Below are 17862 nucleotides of genomic sequence, written 5' to 3'. Positions count from 1 at the left end.
TTGGTTGCTTACTACTACTACTTGGTTGTACATAATAATCATATATTTATATTTATTTGTCTTTGTTCAGCTTTGTTGTCCTTGTTTTTGCTGTATGTTCATGTGTATCTTCCCCTACATTGTTTATGGTACTGTGTGTAAGCACACTGAGATTTAAAAACTACAGTCAAATTCTTGATCTGCGCTAATATACTTTAGAAATTAAGATGATTCTGATTACCAGATACATATGTCTTAAATCGTGTGGTAAAGTAAACGTTGCCATCTCTCATTCATCCCAATTTACTTGAACGCAACAGCTGTCTCGGGGGCTGCCCACTTCACAGACCGTTTAAATGACTGGTTTCAGTTTTCTAACCATTTTTTGTCCACAATCCGAAACATCTTGTACACACACGATCTTCGGAGGTTTTCTTTCTTCCTGGGAGGAGCTTGAAATCCTCCCCCCTCCCCCTCCTCCACACATGTTTACTATCTCTGCGAGGAGGAGGTAGAGGTGGTGTTTGGGGGGACTGAGAGAGACTGGACTGGTGGTAGGTGGCTTTGACATTTGCGGCTGCTGGCATGAAAATTAGCCCATTAAAACCGTTAACAGCGGTGCGGTTCACTCTGAATTCTCGGTCGAGTTAAACAGGCAGCGAAGGATGTTTTTTTAATTCAAATTAACTCTGATTAATGTGAAGTTATGACAAATAATCAGTGGTCCGGCTGCCAGCTAGCTCGCTAGCCGAGTGTGTGAAGCAGCAGCAGCAGCAGCAACAACAGCGACATGTCACAGCTGTCCTTTATCTGTTGTGGTGAGTGTAAATTACATGTTTTTACACTTCAATACAGTTAACTTTAACCATTTTAACCTCAAACCATGTATCTAAAACTTAAAGTTTGATCCTAAAAGGCACCATAGTTTCCCTGTTGAGTAAAAAATATATTGAACTCTTTTTCCTCCTGTCAGAATCGACTTGCTTTTACATCCTGCTTTTCTTTACCTTCTTTAAGTCACTTTTTTTCTGTCACGCAGGTTGATATTTTTTGCTTTGTTGGATGTATGTACATAGTTCAGTTTGCAGGTGATAAGCCCCCTCTCTGTTGAGTGTGTACATTTGACTGGTCGGCATGGAGCTGAAGTCATCACATTTGAACTTACTTCATCGTTTGAACCAACTAATGTTTAATTTGAATTATTTGCATTTCTAATCACAGGATGTATTTATTGCTTTGAGAGAAAACCTTTGCAATTATTTAAAATAATGTGACATAAAAATAATGTCCTTCATATGAAAAGTGATGGCTCAGCCTTTCCTCTGTTTCTGTGAAGCCTCAAAGTCAAAGTGGCTGTGGAGGACAAATGCCTCCTTCTCTGCCTCTTTCGCATTGATTGCATATTAATGTACCTTTGTTTTTTATTTGAGATGCGGACTTCGGTTCACATGAGCAATCCTTGCATATGTAAATGTCCTTTATTTTTACTTCTTTATTTTGTTGCCTCTAGATGCTCATTAATTCTGTTGGTGTGGATGTTTTTGCCTCCTCCTCCTCCTCCTCACCCTCCATTCCCTCAGTGCTGACCTTTACCCCATATGAAGCAGCCACACTTGGCTCTCATGTCAGCTGTTACAGACAGGCTGTTTACAGGACACTGGGTGGGAAATATATTCTGCCAGGTCCTGTTGGCATAGGAGACTGCATAGCTGTCTTGATGTATTGATTTATAGGACTCATAGTCAAGAAGAGTTTGCATATGTCTGTGCGAATTTTAATTATTACTCTTAATATTATTTTGATTGATTTAATTAACAGAAAAGACTCCCTGCACTTTATTAATACAGATGTCGTTCCCTTAGGGTTGAGCTTGTGTAAAAGTAAGAATTTCTATGCGTTTTCTGTCTTTTGAAGTTGAACCCACAGGTCTTATCTCAGATTACCCAGAGAGCCAGTGTCCTGAGAGGGCTTCTGACCTCTGACCACTTCAAGAGAAATGTCCTTGGACTAGAATAGTGCACAGAGAGCAATGCTACACAGCATAATGTTCTGTAAAATTGCTAAATGGCAAGGACACAACACAGAAACCCACAATGTCTCTCAATTATAATCCAATTGATACTGAATTTTTGAGGCCAGTATGAATATTTATACATATTGGGCAGTACTTACAATTATTATTATTTTTTACACGAACACATCACATAAACTTAAAATTTAATTGGTAACTGTGACTGAGAGATGTACAGACTATTTTACACCTGAAAAATCAACTTGTCAGCACTTGATGGTGCACAAAGAATGTTAAGTATTTATTCAATGCATTAACCTTCCTCATCAAAACCTGGTGTCTACATTACCCACAATGCAGCTTGACTCAAGTACCTCTGTACTGTACACAGTTGAGTGTGTTGTTTAGAGCTGCTAGCTACAGGCAGAGATAAGGAGCAGGCTACAGAGGTCTGGCACACCTCCAGATTTTTTCTCTTTTTCAAACTCATAGTCTTCAGCCCCAACCTTCACCGACTCAGGTGACATCACTTCAGGCATAAACCTTTGCACTGCTCCCTTTGGAGCCGCAAAAGTCTTTATTCTGCTTCACATCAATAGGCAGTAGTACTCCTCAGGACCTGTGAGCAGACTTTGATGTGTAAAGTCAGTGGAGTTCCCCTTTAAGGATGTGTAGCCGTTACTTTCTACTCCTGTTTGAATTTTAATGTCCACTTTGTTTTTGTTGCAGCCACAGGAGGATGTCCATGAATGCTCCCATTTGCAGTTTTGGGATTAATCCTATGGATATTGTTGCTACTGTGGAGGATTAATACCAAGACAGTAGCGATGCCCGTGAAAGGAGAGGAATCTCCTTCTGGCCGTGGTTCCTCAGCAGCCAAGGAGGACATGCCAGCTACACACACCCGTCATTCAGGCGAACATTCCCTGTCAGCAGTTCCCACTACCTCAGCACACAATGACAATAACAGTGCTCTGAGCGACGGCACATCTGCAGGTCCTTGCGTCAAAACAGTGGACTCTGAGCCTCCGCAGTCCTCCTCTGAGATAAATTCAGAGCTGCCGTCGTCGCCACAGACCACCCAGAAACCTTACAGAACCAACGTGCCGATGCTCAGCTCAGGGCCCGAGGCGAGGGAACGCCTCAAGTTCATTCTTGGAGCATCTGAGGACAACTCCTCAGACGAGGAGCCTCTGGTCGCTAAACCTCCAAGTGGTGCTTCTCAACCTCAGACCTCCAGCCTGAAATCTTCCCCTCAGCAGGAGGCCCCTGCAGTCCCACAGTCCAGCTCCTCGGGCATCAAGTAAGCCTTTGTTTTTATTTAAATGAAGTTAATGTCAACTGTCTAGGGGCAGGCGTGTTTTCATCGCTCCATCATGTGACTGTGTATACAGCCTCGTCTGGAAGTTCCAACTCTAGCACGGGACACAAAAGTATCTCACGTACGCCAGCTGTTAGTCTGAGTTAATATTGTTTTTAATGTTTGACAGAGGATGTACTCGCACAAAAAAGTTGTGAGTTTTAACACTTGGCCACATTGGTGACATGCAGTATTGCTTGTGCTCGCCCTTTCTCCACGAGCTGTGTGTTATCACCTGACTGCACTGAGTAGACCTATGTTACTGTTGCATGCCAAAATCCTCGGCTCTATTATTGGAACAAGAGCCTCAGCCAGTGACTTTGAAACCTGTGGTGTGGCTCTAGGTCACAACACAGAAAACAAAAACACTTTGAAATTCTAAACAAATTTTTATTTTTTGCCCTTTTTTTCGTTATAGTTTGTCCAGTTGAGAGTAATTTTTATATACCCGGCGATGGTATATGATCTGATGGAGGGTCAGAGGAGTTGTTTAGAAGCACACAGCTACGCGCTCAGCTTGACGTGCTCAGTTGTATTGACTCGTGCATAAAGTAATGTCTGCTTGTGGGACTTGTGGGAATCATCATGAAAGGGAGGAAGGTAAGAGATTTTCCTCAGCTAAATCTCAGCTTTAGAGGCATCTTCCTGAAGTTCAGATAATGTTTTGATGAAACATAAAACCGTTTACGTGTGGGTCTATCAGTCTTTTCATGTCCAGGACTTCAACTACATATTTGGTCTGGAAACTCATTGCTTTCTTTTATAAGTGAAGTAGAATGAATCCTTTTGTGCTGGTGTTTGCCTCTGCTGTGTGTCTATTTGTAATAAGCAGCCTGTGATCTATCACAGGGGATCTGTAGATATCTTGCTGCACACGTGGGAGGAGATAGGGGAGAGGGGAGGGAGCGCCTGAGAGGAAGCACTTTGTGGAGGTCTCTTTGTTTTGGTCTTGTATTTCAAAATCCAGTTTTACCTCCAAGTAGCAAGGGACAATAAAGTTAGCTGTATAATGGAGAGTCTCAACTTGTTCCCATATCTCCAAAAGTAAGTCCTATGAAGAGGTTTGGCACTGTTATTTGTAATTTGATACTTTAGCTGCAATGTTTGTTATTTAGACAGTTATCACATGCTTTGCACATGCGATAGAGCAGCTGAAATAATGAAAAATAATACACAGTTATTTTGTGCTAAACTAGCAAATGTCGTAGCAGCCTCTGCAGAGAGCAGGAAGGCTCGCTGGTGTGCTCATACTGTTGTTACATAACGGAACACAGCCTGTCTTGGTTTGAGGAAATTAAAAAAAAAAAAACACGAAAACAATTTGTACTCTCTAGAGGACGGAAGTGGAAAACACACCACAGTAAGTTTGTGATGTCATCACAAAGCAGCATAACAATTTGCTAACATGTATTAGCACAAGTTATACTCCTTTGTCCCCAAGTCATGTTTATGAGTAGATACTTCTTCTTGTTTGTTCCGAGTCTAGATAAATTTAACCCCCTCTTGTCATGCAGCGGGTGTTGGAAAGACATCAGAAAGTCAATCAAAAATGCATGACAGCTGAAAGAGGTTATGAAAAAACCAGCTCAACGGCCAACTGAAATCTGTTTTTCGTCAGTAAACAGATCAATACAGGAGTTAAGTTTAAAGTTCATGTCAGCTGAGACATAATTGCTCTCAATGATATCTCCACATGGGACATATTTACTTTGAGTGTACAAGTGGCCTGTAGCGCAACTGCAGTGAGACTTTGGAAGGAGCAAGACATGAACCAAGGGGTTATAATGGTATGTAACAAAATGGTATTGCACTATTTATTCAAGTTGTGTATTGTAAAACATAGAAAAATGCTTTTCCTTTGTTGTCTTAATGTAATCGATACATACTTATACAGTGTGTTGTAATACTGGTAGTATTTGTATTGGTTGTAAGGATGTTAAACCGTAAACTAACCACATTGGTAAAGTTCAGTTTTACTGTTTTTACAGTGACCTCGCTACTGTTTTACTCTCGCAGGAATCCGTAATCAAACATTAAACCAAGTTAGTTGACCCAGTTTTGTTGCATAAAAATGGAGCTTGTGATGCTAAAACCAAACTCTCCAACAACTTGGGCTGTTTGTCAATGCCATTGCATGATTACTTTGACTTTCACACTCAATATAGCAAAGAGGTACATTTTATTGCTTATAGACCCTGCGTTATTGATTGTAAGAGTTGTGCTTGTAGAAATACCTGTGAACTCAATAGTAATTAATAATTATTGTGAGTGATTACTGTGTAGAAATAACCTAATAGTACTCTGTGAATATAGCTATCTATTAAAATCATGTAACACATGAAGGCTGTAGGTCAAGTTCACTAAATCCCACATTATTCAAAATAATCTCAAAGCTGATGATGAATTTGGGTTTAACAAGGGTATTCAAAATTAATCCCAAACCCAAGTATCACTAATACTAGCCTGGCTGGATGTTTTTACCAATTATTACTTCTGCTGTAACCGTTGGAAACTGCCTTGTACACCTGTTGCATGACTGGGCTAAGGTACAGTGCAGTACAGTATGATTGCACCATGCTGATGACACATTTACTTTTACTGGCTCTGCTGTGGTGAACTACTGATAAAAAGGGGATGCAGAGAGTGATAACGTAGGCCTGATTCCTGACTTGAAAAGGTCGGGAATGTATTGGCTGGTCTTTGCAGAGACAGACTGAACTTTGAGTTTTAGATTTTCAGTTCTGTTATGTCCCCACCACAGTTACTGTGGAGCACTGTTGACTGTTTCTGTTTTCCCTGCATAAATCTCACATTACGAAGGATGATATGCAGACTGCGGTTTTCTGGATTATTTGATATATGTTGCAGCTATTGTATTAAACAGAATACACCCAGGTTTTACTGTGTTATTGAGCAAGACAATTAACCATGAGCTTTCCCTTCCAGGCCTAGCATGTCTGGTCCTCACTTGGTGAAAAAAGGACGCGAACACAGAAAGATGGATCTACAGAGGGACTTCACCGTGGCCTCTCCTGCTGAGTTTGTCACCCGGTTTGGTGGCAACCGAGTCATCGAAAAAGTATGCATGAAAGACCTGCCTGTATCTTTGCATCTCTGTTTTTCATTGGTAAATGATATTGCAGCCTTTTCCAGTTTTTAGCCTTCTTTAGGCCACTCAGGAGTTTTCTCTTTCTGTTACAGGTGCTGATAGCTAACAATGGTATTGCTGCAGTCAAATGTATGCGTTCTATCCGCCGCTGGTCCTATGAAATGTTTCGCAATGAGAGGACCATCCGCTTTGTGGTCATGGTAACCCCTGAAGACTTGAAAGCTAATGCAGGTCATTGTCAACTTTGATGCTTATCTTTTTTTTTGTTATTACCCAGCAGTTATCTGGGTGAGGGTGGCAAGAAAACACTAGAAACTGTGTCTTAACTGGGAGTCAGCTGTTTGACCATGCTGCTGCCAAAGAAAGAGATTCCCTTTGCTTAACAAATATTTTATTTTTTTTTTTTTTTATTAACTGTGTGTTATTCCTTTTCCCCTGTAGAATACATTAAAATGGCAGACCATTATGTGCCTGTACCTGGTGGGCCCAACAATAACAACTACGCCAACGTAGAGCTGATAGTGGACATTGCAAAAAGAATCCCAGTGCAGGTACGTTTCAGTGTTTGCCTCTGAGGTAAACTTTTCGTCTTTGACCTTTTCTGCCTGCTCATAAAAAAACTGATAAACAATTATACTATACATCTGTTTTTCTCTTTACAGGCTGTGTGGGCTGGTTGGGGCCATGCCTCAGAAAATCCCAAACTGCCTGAGCTCCTGAACAAAGCAGGAATTTCATTCTTAGGTAAATAAAAAAAAAGTTTGAAAACAAAACACAGAATATTTGCATTATTTTTGGTTGGTTCATTAAGATCTGTGTCACATCTCATTGTTTAATGGTACTGTTTCTGTCAGGGCCGTCCAGTAAGGCCATGTGGGCTCTAGGGGATAAGGTGGCTTCATCCATTGTGGCCCAGAGTGCTGACATTCCCACACTACCATGGAGCGGATCAGGTGATACATTGCCCCCCGCACACTGTCTCCCTGATGTATTATATGCTGTGGTATATGTTAGACAGTGTTTTCATGTTATTACTTGGTGTGTCATTGTGCTCCAGGTCTGAGAGTGGACTGGGCGGGGGTGGACCAAGGACTGGGTAATGTGATCAGTGTTCCTCCTGAGATCTACACAAAGGGCTGTGTTTGTGATGTAGATGATGGACTGGCAGTAAGCATATTAAACAAACTCATCATAATAGTAATTTTCTTACATTTTTACCATTAGGCAAGTATCTGTTTGCTAAGTTATATTCAATCTGCTGTTTGTTTGCAGGGAGCTGAGAGAATTGGTTATCCAGTTATTATCAAGGCCTCTGAGGGTGGTGGTGGAAAGGGTATCCGTAAAGTAGAAAGTTCTGAGGATTTTCCGAGTTCCTTTAGACAGGTTTGTGTAATTACATTTTACAGCCTGATGCCTAATTTCTCTGTAAATTATAAACAAACTTTATACAGTTGAACGTGTTTCTTTGCCTTGTAGGTTCAGACAGAGGTACCTGGCTCACCCATCTTCATCATGCAGCTGGCTCAGCATGCAAGACACCTTGAGGTTCAGATACTGGCTGATGAGTATGGAAATGCCATCTCTCTGTTTGGACGAGACTGCTCCATCCAGAGGAGGCACCAGAAGATCATAGAAGAGGCTCCTGCCACTATAGCTGCTCTCTCAACATTCGAGCAAATGGAACGGGTTAGTTTATGTCACTGCATGCACATACTGTATATTCTCACCAGAAACAGCTCAGCCTTCCTAGTTTTAGAGTTTTACATTTGGTCTCCTATTTCTCTCTGGGCCAGTATGCTGTGCGTCTGGCCAAGATGGTGGGCTATGTGAGCGCAGGCACAGTTGAGTATCTCTTCTCAGAAGATGGAAGTTTCCATTTCCTGGAGCTGAATCCTCGTTTGCAGGTTGAACATCCCTGTACAGAAATGATCGGAGATGTAAACCTGCCTGCTGCCCAGCTTCAGGTAAACCAGATATAATTATACCACAGGAACAAAATTATTCATCATACACCTAACAAGACTGTAGCTACAGACAGTAACTCTGTGATTCATTTCTGATAGATTGCGATGGGAATCCCCCTTCATAGAATTAAGGACATCCGCTTGCTTTATGGAGAAACTCCATGGGGCGACAGTATCATTAACTTTGAGACTCCAGAATGCATGCCAAGTCCAAGAGGGCACGTCATAGCTGTTCGCATTACCAGCGAGAACCCCGATGAGGTAGAGCTCAATTTCATCAATACTCCAAACACAGTTTTGTTACACGCTTATTATTTGCATCACTCAGTTCTCGTCCTCCTGCTGTCACTGACAGGGGTTCAAGCCCAGTTCTGGCACGGTGCAGGAGCTGAACTTCCGCAGCAGTAAAAACGTGTGGGGTTATTTCAGTGTGGGTGCGACGGGTGGCCTGCATGAATTTGCGGACTCACAGTTTGGACACTGTTTCTCCTGGGGCGAGAATCGTGAAGAAGCCATTTCGTAAGCCTCCTGCCAATAATACTGTAAAATCTTAGAACAAAATAATACAATATAATTTTGCATCTATTCAGGTATCTTACATTTGTCAATGTTACTCAAGATAGTTTATGATTCTGTATTTCAAGGATAGGAAATGTAGGCTAACACAAGATAAAATCTAAATCTCGCAGGATACATGTGTTTATCAGGCGTAATATTTGCCATATGCTTCAGGAACATGGTGGTGGCGATGAAGGAGCTGTCCATCAGAGGTGACTTCAGGACAACTGTTGAATACCTCATTAAGTTACTAGAGACAGAGAGCTTCAGAAACAATGATATTGACACTGGCTGGCTGGATCATCTGATCGCAGAGAAAGTGCAGGTAAGAAACTGAAGACCTGGTGCCAGGCCTTTGTGTAGTTTTTATTTTATTGGATCATTTGAAGCCACATGATCTTTCTGCAGGCAGAGAGACCAGACACCATGTTGGGTATTGTCTGTGGGGCTTTGCATGTTGCTGATGCAAGCTTCAGAAAGAGCATGTCTGACTACCTTCATTCCCTCGAAAGGTCAGTAGACACAGTCCCTTCTTATTAAGGTCTCGGTACAATTCTTACTCATATAATTGGCTTTTAAGAACATCATCCTCTGCATCCCTAGAGGCCAGGTGCTGCCTGCAGCCAGTCTCCTCAACTCTGTCAATGTGGACCTAATATATGAAGGAGTCAAGTTCTGCCTCAAGGTATCTGCTTTATTCCCTTCACACGTGCCTTACTTGATTCAAACTCTGCCCCTTTATTAATCAACAAATTATCACCGATGCTGCCTGCAGGTAGCTCGCCAGTCCCCAACAACTTATGTCATCATGATGAATGGCTCCAACATTGAAATCGATGTCCACAGGCTGAGTGATGGAGGCCTCCTGCTGTCCTACGACGGCAGCAGCCACACCACCTATATGAAAGAGGAAGTAGACAGGCAAGACTGTGACTGTGTACAATCTGGATGAACCGCGTTTGCTTATTATACTTTTGTTCATCTGTTTAATCACTCTAATATAATTTTTAACCTACAGCTACCGCATCACTGTTGGCAACAAGACCTGTGTATTTGAGAAGGAGAAGGATCCCACTGTGTTAAGGTCGCCCTCTGCTGGCAAGCTGCTGCAGTACCTAGTTGAAGATGGAGGCCACATTTTTGCGGGAGAGACCTACGCTGAGATTGAGGTGACTTTGACAGCTTTTGGTAAAATGCACAACACCTCTAATTTCATAAGACACGTCAGATCTTTTGGTATTTTCCTTGACTGGCTGTTTGTGCGGTGGATTCAGGTGATGAAGATGGTGATGACTCTGACTGTGCAGCAGTCTGGTTGTATCCACTTTGTCAAGAGACCTGGAGCAGTACTGGAGCCTGGCTGTGTGATGGCACATATGGACCTGGATGACCCCAGCAGTATACATCGGGTAGATTTTCCAATTCACTGTTTAGAGCACATAAATAGATCTCTTAATTGTGCCTTGTTATTTATATAGATGTACCATGTTGTATCTGTTTTCTCCCTAATACCAGATAATAACGAACACTGTTTATTCCCATTTCTCCCTCTGTCACAGGTGGAGCTCAACACCGCCATACTGCCACCCCAGCAGCCGCTCCCCATGGTTGGGGAAAAGCTCCACCAGGTGTTCCACAGTGTTCTCGAAAACCTGGTTAAAGTCATGGATGGGTATTGTCTCGAAGAACCTTACTTCAGCAGCAAGGTACATCACAGTCCCTCTGCTGCTACACATTCCTGAATTACAGACATCACTAAGTTTTATTGACTTTTATGAGTGCATTTTGGTTTGCATGTTTATCTCTGCAGCTGAAACAGTGGGTTGCTACCCTGATGAAGACTCTAAGAGACCCGTCCCTGCCGCTGTTGGAACTCCAGGAGATCATGACCAGCGTGGCGGGTCGCATTCCACCTAGCGTTGAGAAAGATATCCGCAAAGTCATGGCTCAGTACGCGAGCAATATCACGTCTGTCCTCTGCCAGTTCCCCAGTCAAAGGGTAAAAGCCCATGCAACAACAAAGTACTAACTGAAATTGTGACTGTGTCGCATACCAAATGCAAACAATCATTCTTGTCAGTATATTGTAATGATGTTTCCCTTATTTTATTCCAGATTGCAAATATTCTAGACAGCCATGCAGCAACTCTACAAAGGAAGGCTGACCGAGAGGTTTTCTTCATGAACACTCAGAGTATCGTACAGCTGGTACAGAGGTTTGTTTTTTTTTTGGTTAGATGCAGTTTGTGCAGCAATAATAACATATATGAATGACACTGGCATTGACACATGTTTGAACATGTTGCGTTCAGGTACCGCAGTGGAATCCGTGGTTATATGAAGTCTGTGGTTCTGGATCTGCTGAGGCGATACCTGCAAGTAGAGATGCAGTTTCAGCAAGGTGACATTAATGCTCTTTCAGCTTCAAATGAAAACTCTAAATGAGGTATTTCCTTTATTGTAACTGAGTTTTTTTTCTCTTTGTCTTTCAAACAGCTCACTATGATAAGTGTGTTATCAACCTGAGAGAACAGCACAAACCTGACATGAGTCCTGTGCTGGAGTACATCTTCTCTCACGCCCAGGTCTCCAAGAAGAACATCTTGGTCATCATGCTCATAGTAAGACTCTGTCCAACGTGGACACATTAATCGTTCTTCCTACATGAAATCTTTGAAATGTGATGCAGGTCTTTGACTTTGTGTAGGACCAGCTGTGCGCAAGAGATCCCACCCTGGCAGACGAGCTGATGGCTATTCTGAATGAATTCACGCAGCTCAGCAAGATGGAGAACTCAAAGGTGGCCTTGAGAGCCAGACAGGTAAGACTATTTCTTTCTATATTTTAGCAATACAGATTAATTATTTATATAGTATTATATAGTATAATATTAGTATTTGTAATGTCTCACAGGTCTTGATTGCCTCCCATTTACCATCATACGAACTGAGACACAACCAGGTGGAGTCCATCTTCTTGTCAGCCATTGACATGTATGGCCACCAGTTCTGCCCAGAAAACTTGAAGGTTAGCCACGTGTGAGACATTTCATTGTAATCATAAAATTTTAGCAGCCTGAAAGTCAAATGAATGCTATTTGTTTTCATCTCCCACAGAAACTCATCCTCTCTGAAACCTCCATTTTTGACGTGTTGCCTAATTTCTTCTATCACTCAAACCAAGTTGTATGCATGGCTGCCTTGGAGGTATGGTTAGTGGATTCACACTGAGGGATTCCTCTCTAATGCATTTTTATTTCTTGATCAGCGATAGCTAAATCATTCCGTCTTGACTTGCAGGTGTATGTGCGCAGAGCTTATATCGCATATGAGCTCAATAGCATCCAGCATCACCAGCTGCAGGACGGAACATGCGCTGTAGATTTTCAGTTTATGCTGCCGTCATCGCATCCAAACAGGTAACATATCGCCTTCACAGAAGTGCGCTGCAAAGGCTCTTCAGCCACAGATGAATGACACATTATTATTAGTATTATTATCTACCATGACCAAAACTGAACACATATTGCCTCAACTCTGCTCTCTTTTGAGACCTTTAAGTTATGTTGATGACAGAGTGGGCGTCAACTGATTGAGCAGCTTTTCATGTCCTTCAGCTCTCAGCCATCATTTTATATGAAATTGGCCTGACTTATCATGAAACATGAATCAGTATAAATCATAGTCATCCTTAAGTATAGTGGCACAGGTGCAGAGCCTTTAAACTGTTGCTGTGACTGCTCATGACTAACTCTGAATGCAGACTGTTTTTCTCCCACTGGACAGTACTGAATCTGAATGTGCGTAGTGTAAAAGTGCTTTAATCTAATCATAATGCCTAGAGGTAGGGGTGCAGTTTGATCATCCACTGCTAATATTCACCTGTCAATCATCTTATTTCAGAGGGAGCAGCCCTACTCTGAACAGGTAGAGTAAAGCTCCTCCCAGCCAGCCAAACCTCCTGATTGTGCGTACAGTATGTCTCACAGCAATGCATGCTGGATGCACTGTGTTGCTTTTTCCTTCCGTCCTCTGAAACCAGAAACATTTGCTTAAGGACTCCTCTAACAAGTCCTTCCTAATTCACTGTTTAGCTGAGCTTCTCTATATTTTTCTTTGTTGCCTCTCTCAACTTGTAAAGCAATCCTGAGCTTTTTGAGAGGTGCATCTTTGAATTATTTCATGTTCCTCTTAAAAACTTCAAGCCTGAGATTTCATTGATTGCTACCGAATGGGGAGCCTGTATTCTCCAGCATCAGATTTTGATTATTGGTTTGCAACTCTCAATCAGATATAGTAACAATTGTTCTTGATAACATCAATTCATATCCCTTTCAATTTAATACATGAAATGTACCTATCACCTGTATGTAATTACAATGTAAATAGATAAAAACATCCAAACTTGCTTTAATTGCTCTCTGTATCAGTATTATTGGCTGTTGTTTTGCTAGAGCAAAGCTTTCTATGTGATCATTCAGTGGTCCTGTCTTGCTGTCACTGCCTATGTGTCTCTTCTTTAGGGTTCCTGTACCAATGAATGGATCAGGCCAGTTTAAAATGAGGCGGCAGGGCAGTGAGCTCTTCCTAGAGGGAGCCTTTTCTCCACCCTGCCAGCGCATGGGCGCCATGGTGGCTTTCCAGTGTTTTGACGACTTCAGAAGGTCACTTTTGACTTGATGATAGTTTTCCTTTCTCTCTTATTTATTTATATATTTTAAGATATGCAGATCAAAGTAAAAGAAAAGGTTTTATATGTTGATGTGTTTTCTTTTTTTCTGCAGGAATTTCGATGAAGTTCTCTCCAGTTTTGCAGAACCACTCTTGGAGAGTACTCCGTTTTCTGAGTCGTGCTCCAGTCTCTATGAGGAGGAAAACTTTAAGGTGAGGGCCCCTGTAAGAGTCACTACCTTATGAATATAAAGGCTGTTTCCATCTGTGTCTCTGCAGCCACCTGTCTCACTTCCATCCCATACAGAATACAAGGGAGAACCCAATCCACATCATTAATGTGTCCATAAAAACAGCAGACACAGAGGATGACGATGCTTTGGTCAAAGCCTTCACTGCCTTCGCCCAGTCAAAGGTCAGCTCCCAGATCTAAGATAAACAGGACACACGATTATTATGAATGTGAGATATTGTTTTAGTTTTTTGTCATTGAAATGAAAATGGTTTATTGTTTTACAGAGAGCAGTCCTCTTTGAGTATGGAATCAGGAGAATCACATTTTTGATTGCACAAAAGGTAATTCCACAACAACAATCACCAACAAACAATTTTCATTGGGCACACTATTATTGTACATATATGTTCAACATGTGTTTTTTATGTGCCGTAGATCACAGGTGGTCTTCATGTAAAAACACATACAACTTAGTTTGTACTTATTACTTTGTTAAAATTGATCATTAAGAGAATGAAAAAGTATATGATTCAGTTTTCATTTTAAGGTTTTGTGCTATTTCCATTACATTTATGATGCGTCTAGCTTTCATAATAGAGAACATTTAAATCCCAATTTACTCTTTTGAAAACCTTTGTTCTGTTTTATAAGACTGGTTGACTTTTCTTGTAAAAAAGAACTTAAAGAAAATATTGTAGATAGTCTGCTCCCAGCATAGCTAGCCTCTCAGTCAGTTCTTTGTTTTGTAAGCTAGAAGTAAGACCACATACACATGTCTGTTTACCTTGTTTTCTATTAAACATGGTTGTGTTAAATCCACATACGTTATTTCTCAATATTATTCTTTTTCAATTTCATTTCAACAGAGAGAATTTCCCAAGTTCTTCACTTTCAGAGCTAGAGACGGGGTAAGTTTTTAGTAAGCTGAATAGAGTAAATGAGCCAACATGCTGCTGTCTGAGGAGATGATGACCTCCCATTAACTGTGCCTCTCCTCAGTTCCAAGAGGATCGTATTTACCGAAATCTGGAGCCGGCTTTAGCTTTTCAGCTGGAGCTCAACCGCATGAGGAACTTTGACCTGACAGCTGTTCCCTGTGCCAACCACAAGATGCACCTCTACCTAGGCGCGGCTCGTGTTCAGGAGGGTGCTGAAGTCACGGACTACCGATTCTTCATCCGAGCTATTATCCGCCACTCAGATCTCATTACGAAGGTAAGAGGGGAAACTGGAAGGTACAGCATATCAATTGTTTAACAAACAAACTGTTTTTCTATGGTGAAAAGCTTGTTGATAGCTTGATTAGAGAATTTTAAATAGTACTGTTTGTACCTGATGTTTGCAGTAATACATAATTAAATCTCTCTGTTTACACAACCAGGAAGCCTCCTTTGAATACCTTCAAAATGAGGGAGAACGTCTTCTCCTGGAGGCCATGGATGAGTTGGAGGTGGCCTTCAGTAACACTAGTGTCCGCACAGACTGCAACCACATCTTCCTCAACTTTGTCCCAACTGTCATCATGGACCCTTCTAAGGTCGGTATTCAACACATACTATATACACTGACATGTATGTATTTATACTGACATTCTACACATAGGGTGTGATTCCCATAAATATTTTCACCATTGTTAACAGTAGATATTTTCTTAATGCGTTGCTAATGATTTGTTGGGATTTTAGCTTGAAGTAATTGTATATGCAGACTTATCATTTGTACAGTCTTACAAAATAAATATATGTAATTGAACACTCAGTAACATCTTTGTTCTCTTCTCTGGGACCATCAGATAGAGGAGTCCGTCCGCTCCATGGTAATGCGCTATGGCAGCCGTCTGTGGAAGCTGCGTGTCCTGCAGGCAGAGCTGAAGATCAACATCCGCCTGACACCGACAGGAAATGCCGTTCCTATCCGTCTGTTTCTCACTAATGAGTCTGGCTATTATTTGGATATCAGCCTGTACAAGGAGGTCACCGACCCAAGTTCTGGACAGGTGAAGATAGTAGACTGAGGCAGCCTCCTTGAAGCTCTTTGTGTTATGTTGCAGGGGACTTGTTCTATGTGACTGTTCATGTGACACCTTGTCATTTTTGCCTTTGCAGATCATGTTCCAGTCATATGGAGACAAGCAGGGTCCTCTGCACGGCATGCTAATCAACACTCCCTATGTGACCAAAGACCTGCTGCAGGCCAAACGCTTCCAGGCTCAAACTCTGGGAACCACATATGTCTATGACTTCCCTGAGATGTTCAGACAAGTACTGCTAAGTCACTGCATTAGACATAATCCCTTTTCCTCTGATGTTCATAAGGTCTCTGACTCTATTGAACATCTTCTTTTAGGCACTATTCAAGCTTTGGGGACCAGGGGACAAATGCCCTAAAGACGTGCTGATGTGCACTGAGCTGGTTCTGGACCCACAAGGTCGACTAGTGCAGATGAACCGCCTGCCTGGAGACAATGACGTAGGATGAACATTTACAATAATTATGACAGTTTGACAATCTGTCTCAGTGTGATGATACTGATATCCTCTATAACCACTCTTCAGGTGGGAATGGTCGCCTTCAGGATGAAGATGAAGACTCCAGAGTACCCAGAGGGCAGGGACATCATTGTCATCTGTAATGACATCACTCACATGATCGGCTCATTCGGTCCTCAGGAGGATGAGCTGTACCTCAGGGCGTCTGAGTTGGCTCGGGCCGAGGGCATCCCCCGCGTTTACATCGCAGCCAACAGTGGAGCACGCATCGGCCTTGCTGAAGAAATCAAACACATGTTCCAGGTGGCGTGGATTGATCCCGCTGACCCCTACAAGGTGACCTCTGAGATATGTTAATCATCACATTTTAACCTTATGGTAGTAGAGGAAATAAGCACAGAGAACGCTAATACGTTTGTGCAGTTTGACATTTTAAATAAAAATAATATAAATATAAACTATCTCAGTAATTTCCATGTCTTTCTGTAGGGTTTCAAGTACCTTTACCTGACACCTCAGGACTACACACGTATCAGCTCCACCAATGCTGTTCACTGTCGACATGTAGAGGAAGGTGGAGAGTCCAGGTACAACGTCAGCTACTTGAAATATAAGACACCCTTACCTTTTTTTCAGTTAGATAACAGAGATTTGCTAATCTTGCCAACGTGCCCATCCATTGTAGGTACATCATTACTGACATCATCGGGAAGGTTGATGGTCTTGGTGTTGAGAATCTGCGAGGTTCTGGCACCATTGCTGGAGAAACTTCTCAGGCTTATGAAGAGATTATTACAATCAGTATGGTGAGAATGTGAATCTGACTTCCCTCAGCAGCCAGAGCGAGTCAACTTCTCTGGGGATTTTTTTTTTCTTGAGCGACTTAATTCTCTTGCAGGTCACATGTCGTGCCATTGGAATCGGAGCCTATCTGGTCCGTTTGGGACAGCGAGTGATTCAAGTGGAGAACTCACACATTATCCTGACTGGAGCAGGTGCTCTGAACAAGGTTTGTTGCTTTAACCCGTCTTTGCTGATGATGATGATGAATATACAGGGTTTTGTCATTAAAATAACACCCAGTCAGTCCTGCTCTGTTTGTGATTCTGCTACCTAAAGGGAAACAAATTGAGGCAAAAAAAGAAAGAACTGGAAAAATAATCAGGAGTATGCAGGAGTAATTGAAATATGATGTGGCTGAGAGATTAAAATTTAGCCTTGGTTAATTAAAGAAATCTGTGACAGCAGTCATTTAAGTCTGTGATTCTGTACAGGTTCTGGGCAGAGAGGTCTACACTTCCAACAACCAGCTGGGAGGAGTTCAGATCATGCACAATAATGGAGTCACTCACACCACTGTGCCAGATGACTTTGAGGGCGTCTTCACCATCCTCCAGTGGCTCTCCTACATGCCAAAGGTTCTGTAGAGAAATCTGTAGATCTATATATACAATAACTGAACCAGATCACTAACTAAAGATGTTCTT

The 17862-nt window shown here is 41.9% G+C and overlaps 1 protein-coding gene across 5 annotated transcripts in view; it reads left to right on the top strand.

The window, feature by feature from the left end:
* Positions 1-483: 483 nt before the first annotated feature.
* Positions 484-17862, top strand: part of acacb (acetyl-CoA carboxylase beta) — a 21553-nt gene continuing 4174 nt past the window's right edge. Inside the window, exons 1-44 of one of the 5 annotated variants that reach the window (XM_018668480.2) lie at positions 484-797; positions 2720-3293; positions 6297-6429; positions 6552-6690; positions 6901-7010; positions 7122-7203; positions 7314-7412; positions 7517-7626; positions 7732-7842; positions 7936-8145; positions 8253-8423; positions 8523-8684; positions 8779-8942; positions 9156-9306; positions 9390-9493; positions 9585-9666; positions 9757-9902; positions 10000-10150; positions 10256-10390; positions 10541-10687; positions 10792-10980; positions 11097-11197; positions 11294-11382; positions 11478-11602; positions 11689-11802; positions 11895-12008; positions 12098-12187; positions 12281-12399; positions 12884-12907; positions 13504-13644; positions 13765-13864; positions 13959-14066; positions 14171-14227; positions 14753-14794; positions 14886-15101; positions 15268-15423; positions 15679-15882; positions 15992-16147; positions 16233-16355; positions 16442-16711; positions 16865-16962; positions 17061-17181; positions 17274-17384; positions 17650-17793. In XM_018668480.2, coding sequence (XP_018523996.1) covers positions 2740-3293; positions 6297-6429; positions 6552-6690; positions 6901-7010; positions 7122-7203; positions 7314-7412; positions 7517-7626; positions 7732-7842; positions 7936-8145; positions 8253-8423; positions 8523-8684; positions 8779-8942; positions 9156-9306; positions 9390-9493; positions 9585-9666; positions 9757-9902; positions 10000-10150; positions 10256-10390; positions 10541-10687; positions 10792-10980; positions 11097-11197; positions 11294-11382; positions 11478-11602; positions 11689-11802; positions 11895-12008; positions 12098-12187; positions 12281-12399; positions 12884-12907; positions 13504-13644; positions 13765-13864; positions 13959-14066; positions 14171-14227; positions 14753-14794; positions 14886-15101; positions 15268-15423; positions 15679-15882; positions 15992-16147; positions 16233-16355; positions 16442-16711; positions 16865-16962; positions 17061-17181; positions 17274-17384; positions 17650-17793 — 5973 coding nt within the window. In that variant the 5' untranslated portion in view covers positions 484-797; positions 2720-2739. Of the gene's footprint in view, positions 798-2719; positions 3294-4235; positions 4395-4705; positions 5138-6296; positions 6430-6551; positions 6691-6900; positions 7011-7121; positions 7204-7313; positions 7413-7516; positions 7627-7731; positions 7843-7935; positions 8146-8252; positions 8424-8522; positions 8685-8778; positions 8943-9155; positions 9307-9389; positions 9494-9584; positions 9667-9756; positions 9903-9999; positions 10151-10255; positions 10391-10540; positions 10688-10791; positions 10981-11096; positions 11198-11293; positions 11383-11477; positions 11603-11688; positions 11803-11894; positions 12009-12097; positions 12188-12280; positions 12400-12883; positions 12908-13503; positions 13645-13764; positions 13865-13958; positions 14067-14170; positions 14228-14752; positions 14795-14885; positions 15102-15267; positions 15424-15678; positions 15883-15991; positions 16148-16232; positions 16356-16441; positions 16712-16864; positions 16963-17060; positions 17182-17273; positions 17385-17649; positions 17794-17862 lie in introns of those variants that run through there. The other 4 variants (XM_018668481.2, XM_018668483.2, XM_018668484.2 and 1 more) reach the window with 4 other exon arrangements.

Source organism: Lates calcarifer, linkage group LG13, assembly GCF_001640805.2.
Source record: "Lates calcarifer isolate ASB-BC8 linkage group LG13, TLL_Latcal_v3, whole genome shotgun sequence".
Classification (NCBI taxonomy): domain Eukaryota; kingdom Metazoa; phylum Chordata; class Actinopteri; family Centropomidae; genus Lates; species Lates calcarifer.
This window is presented reverse-complemented; position numbering and strand designations above follow the sequence as displayed.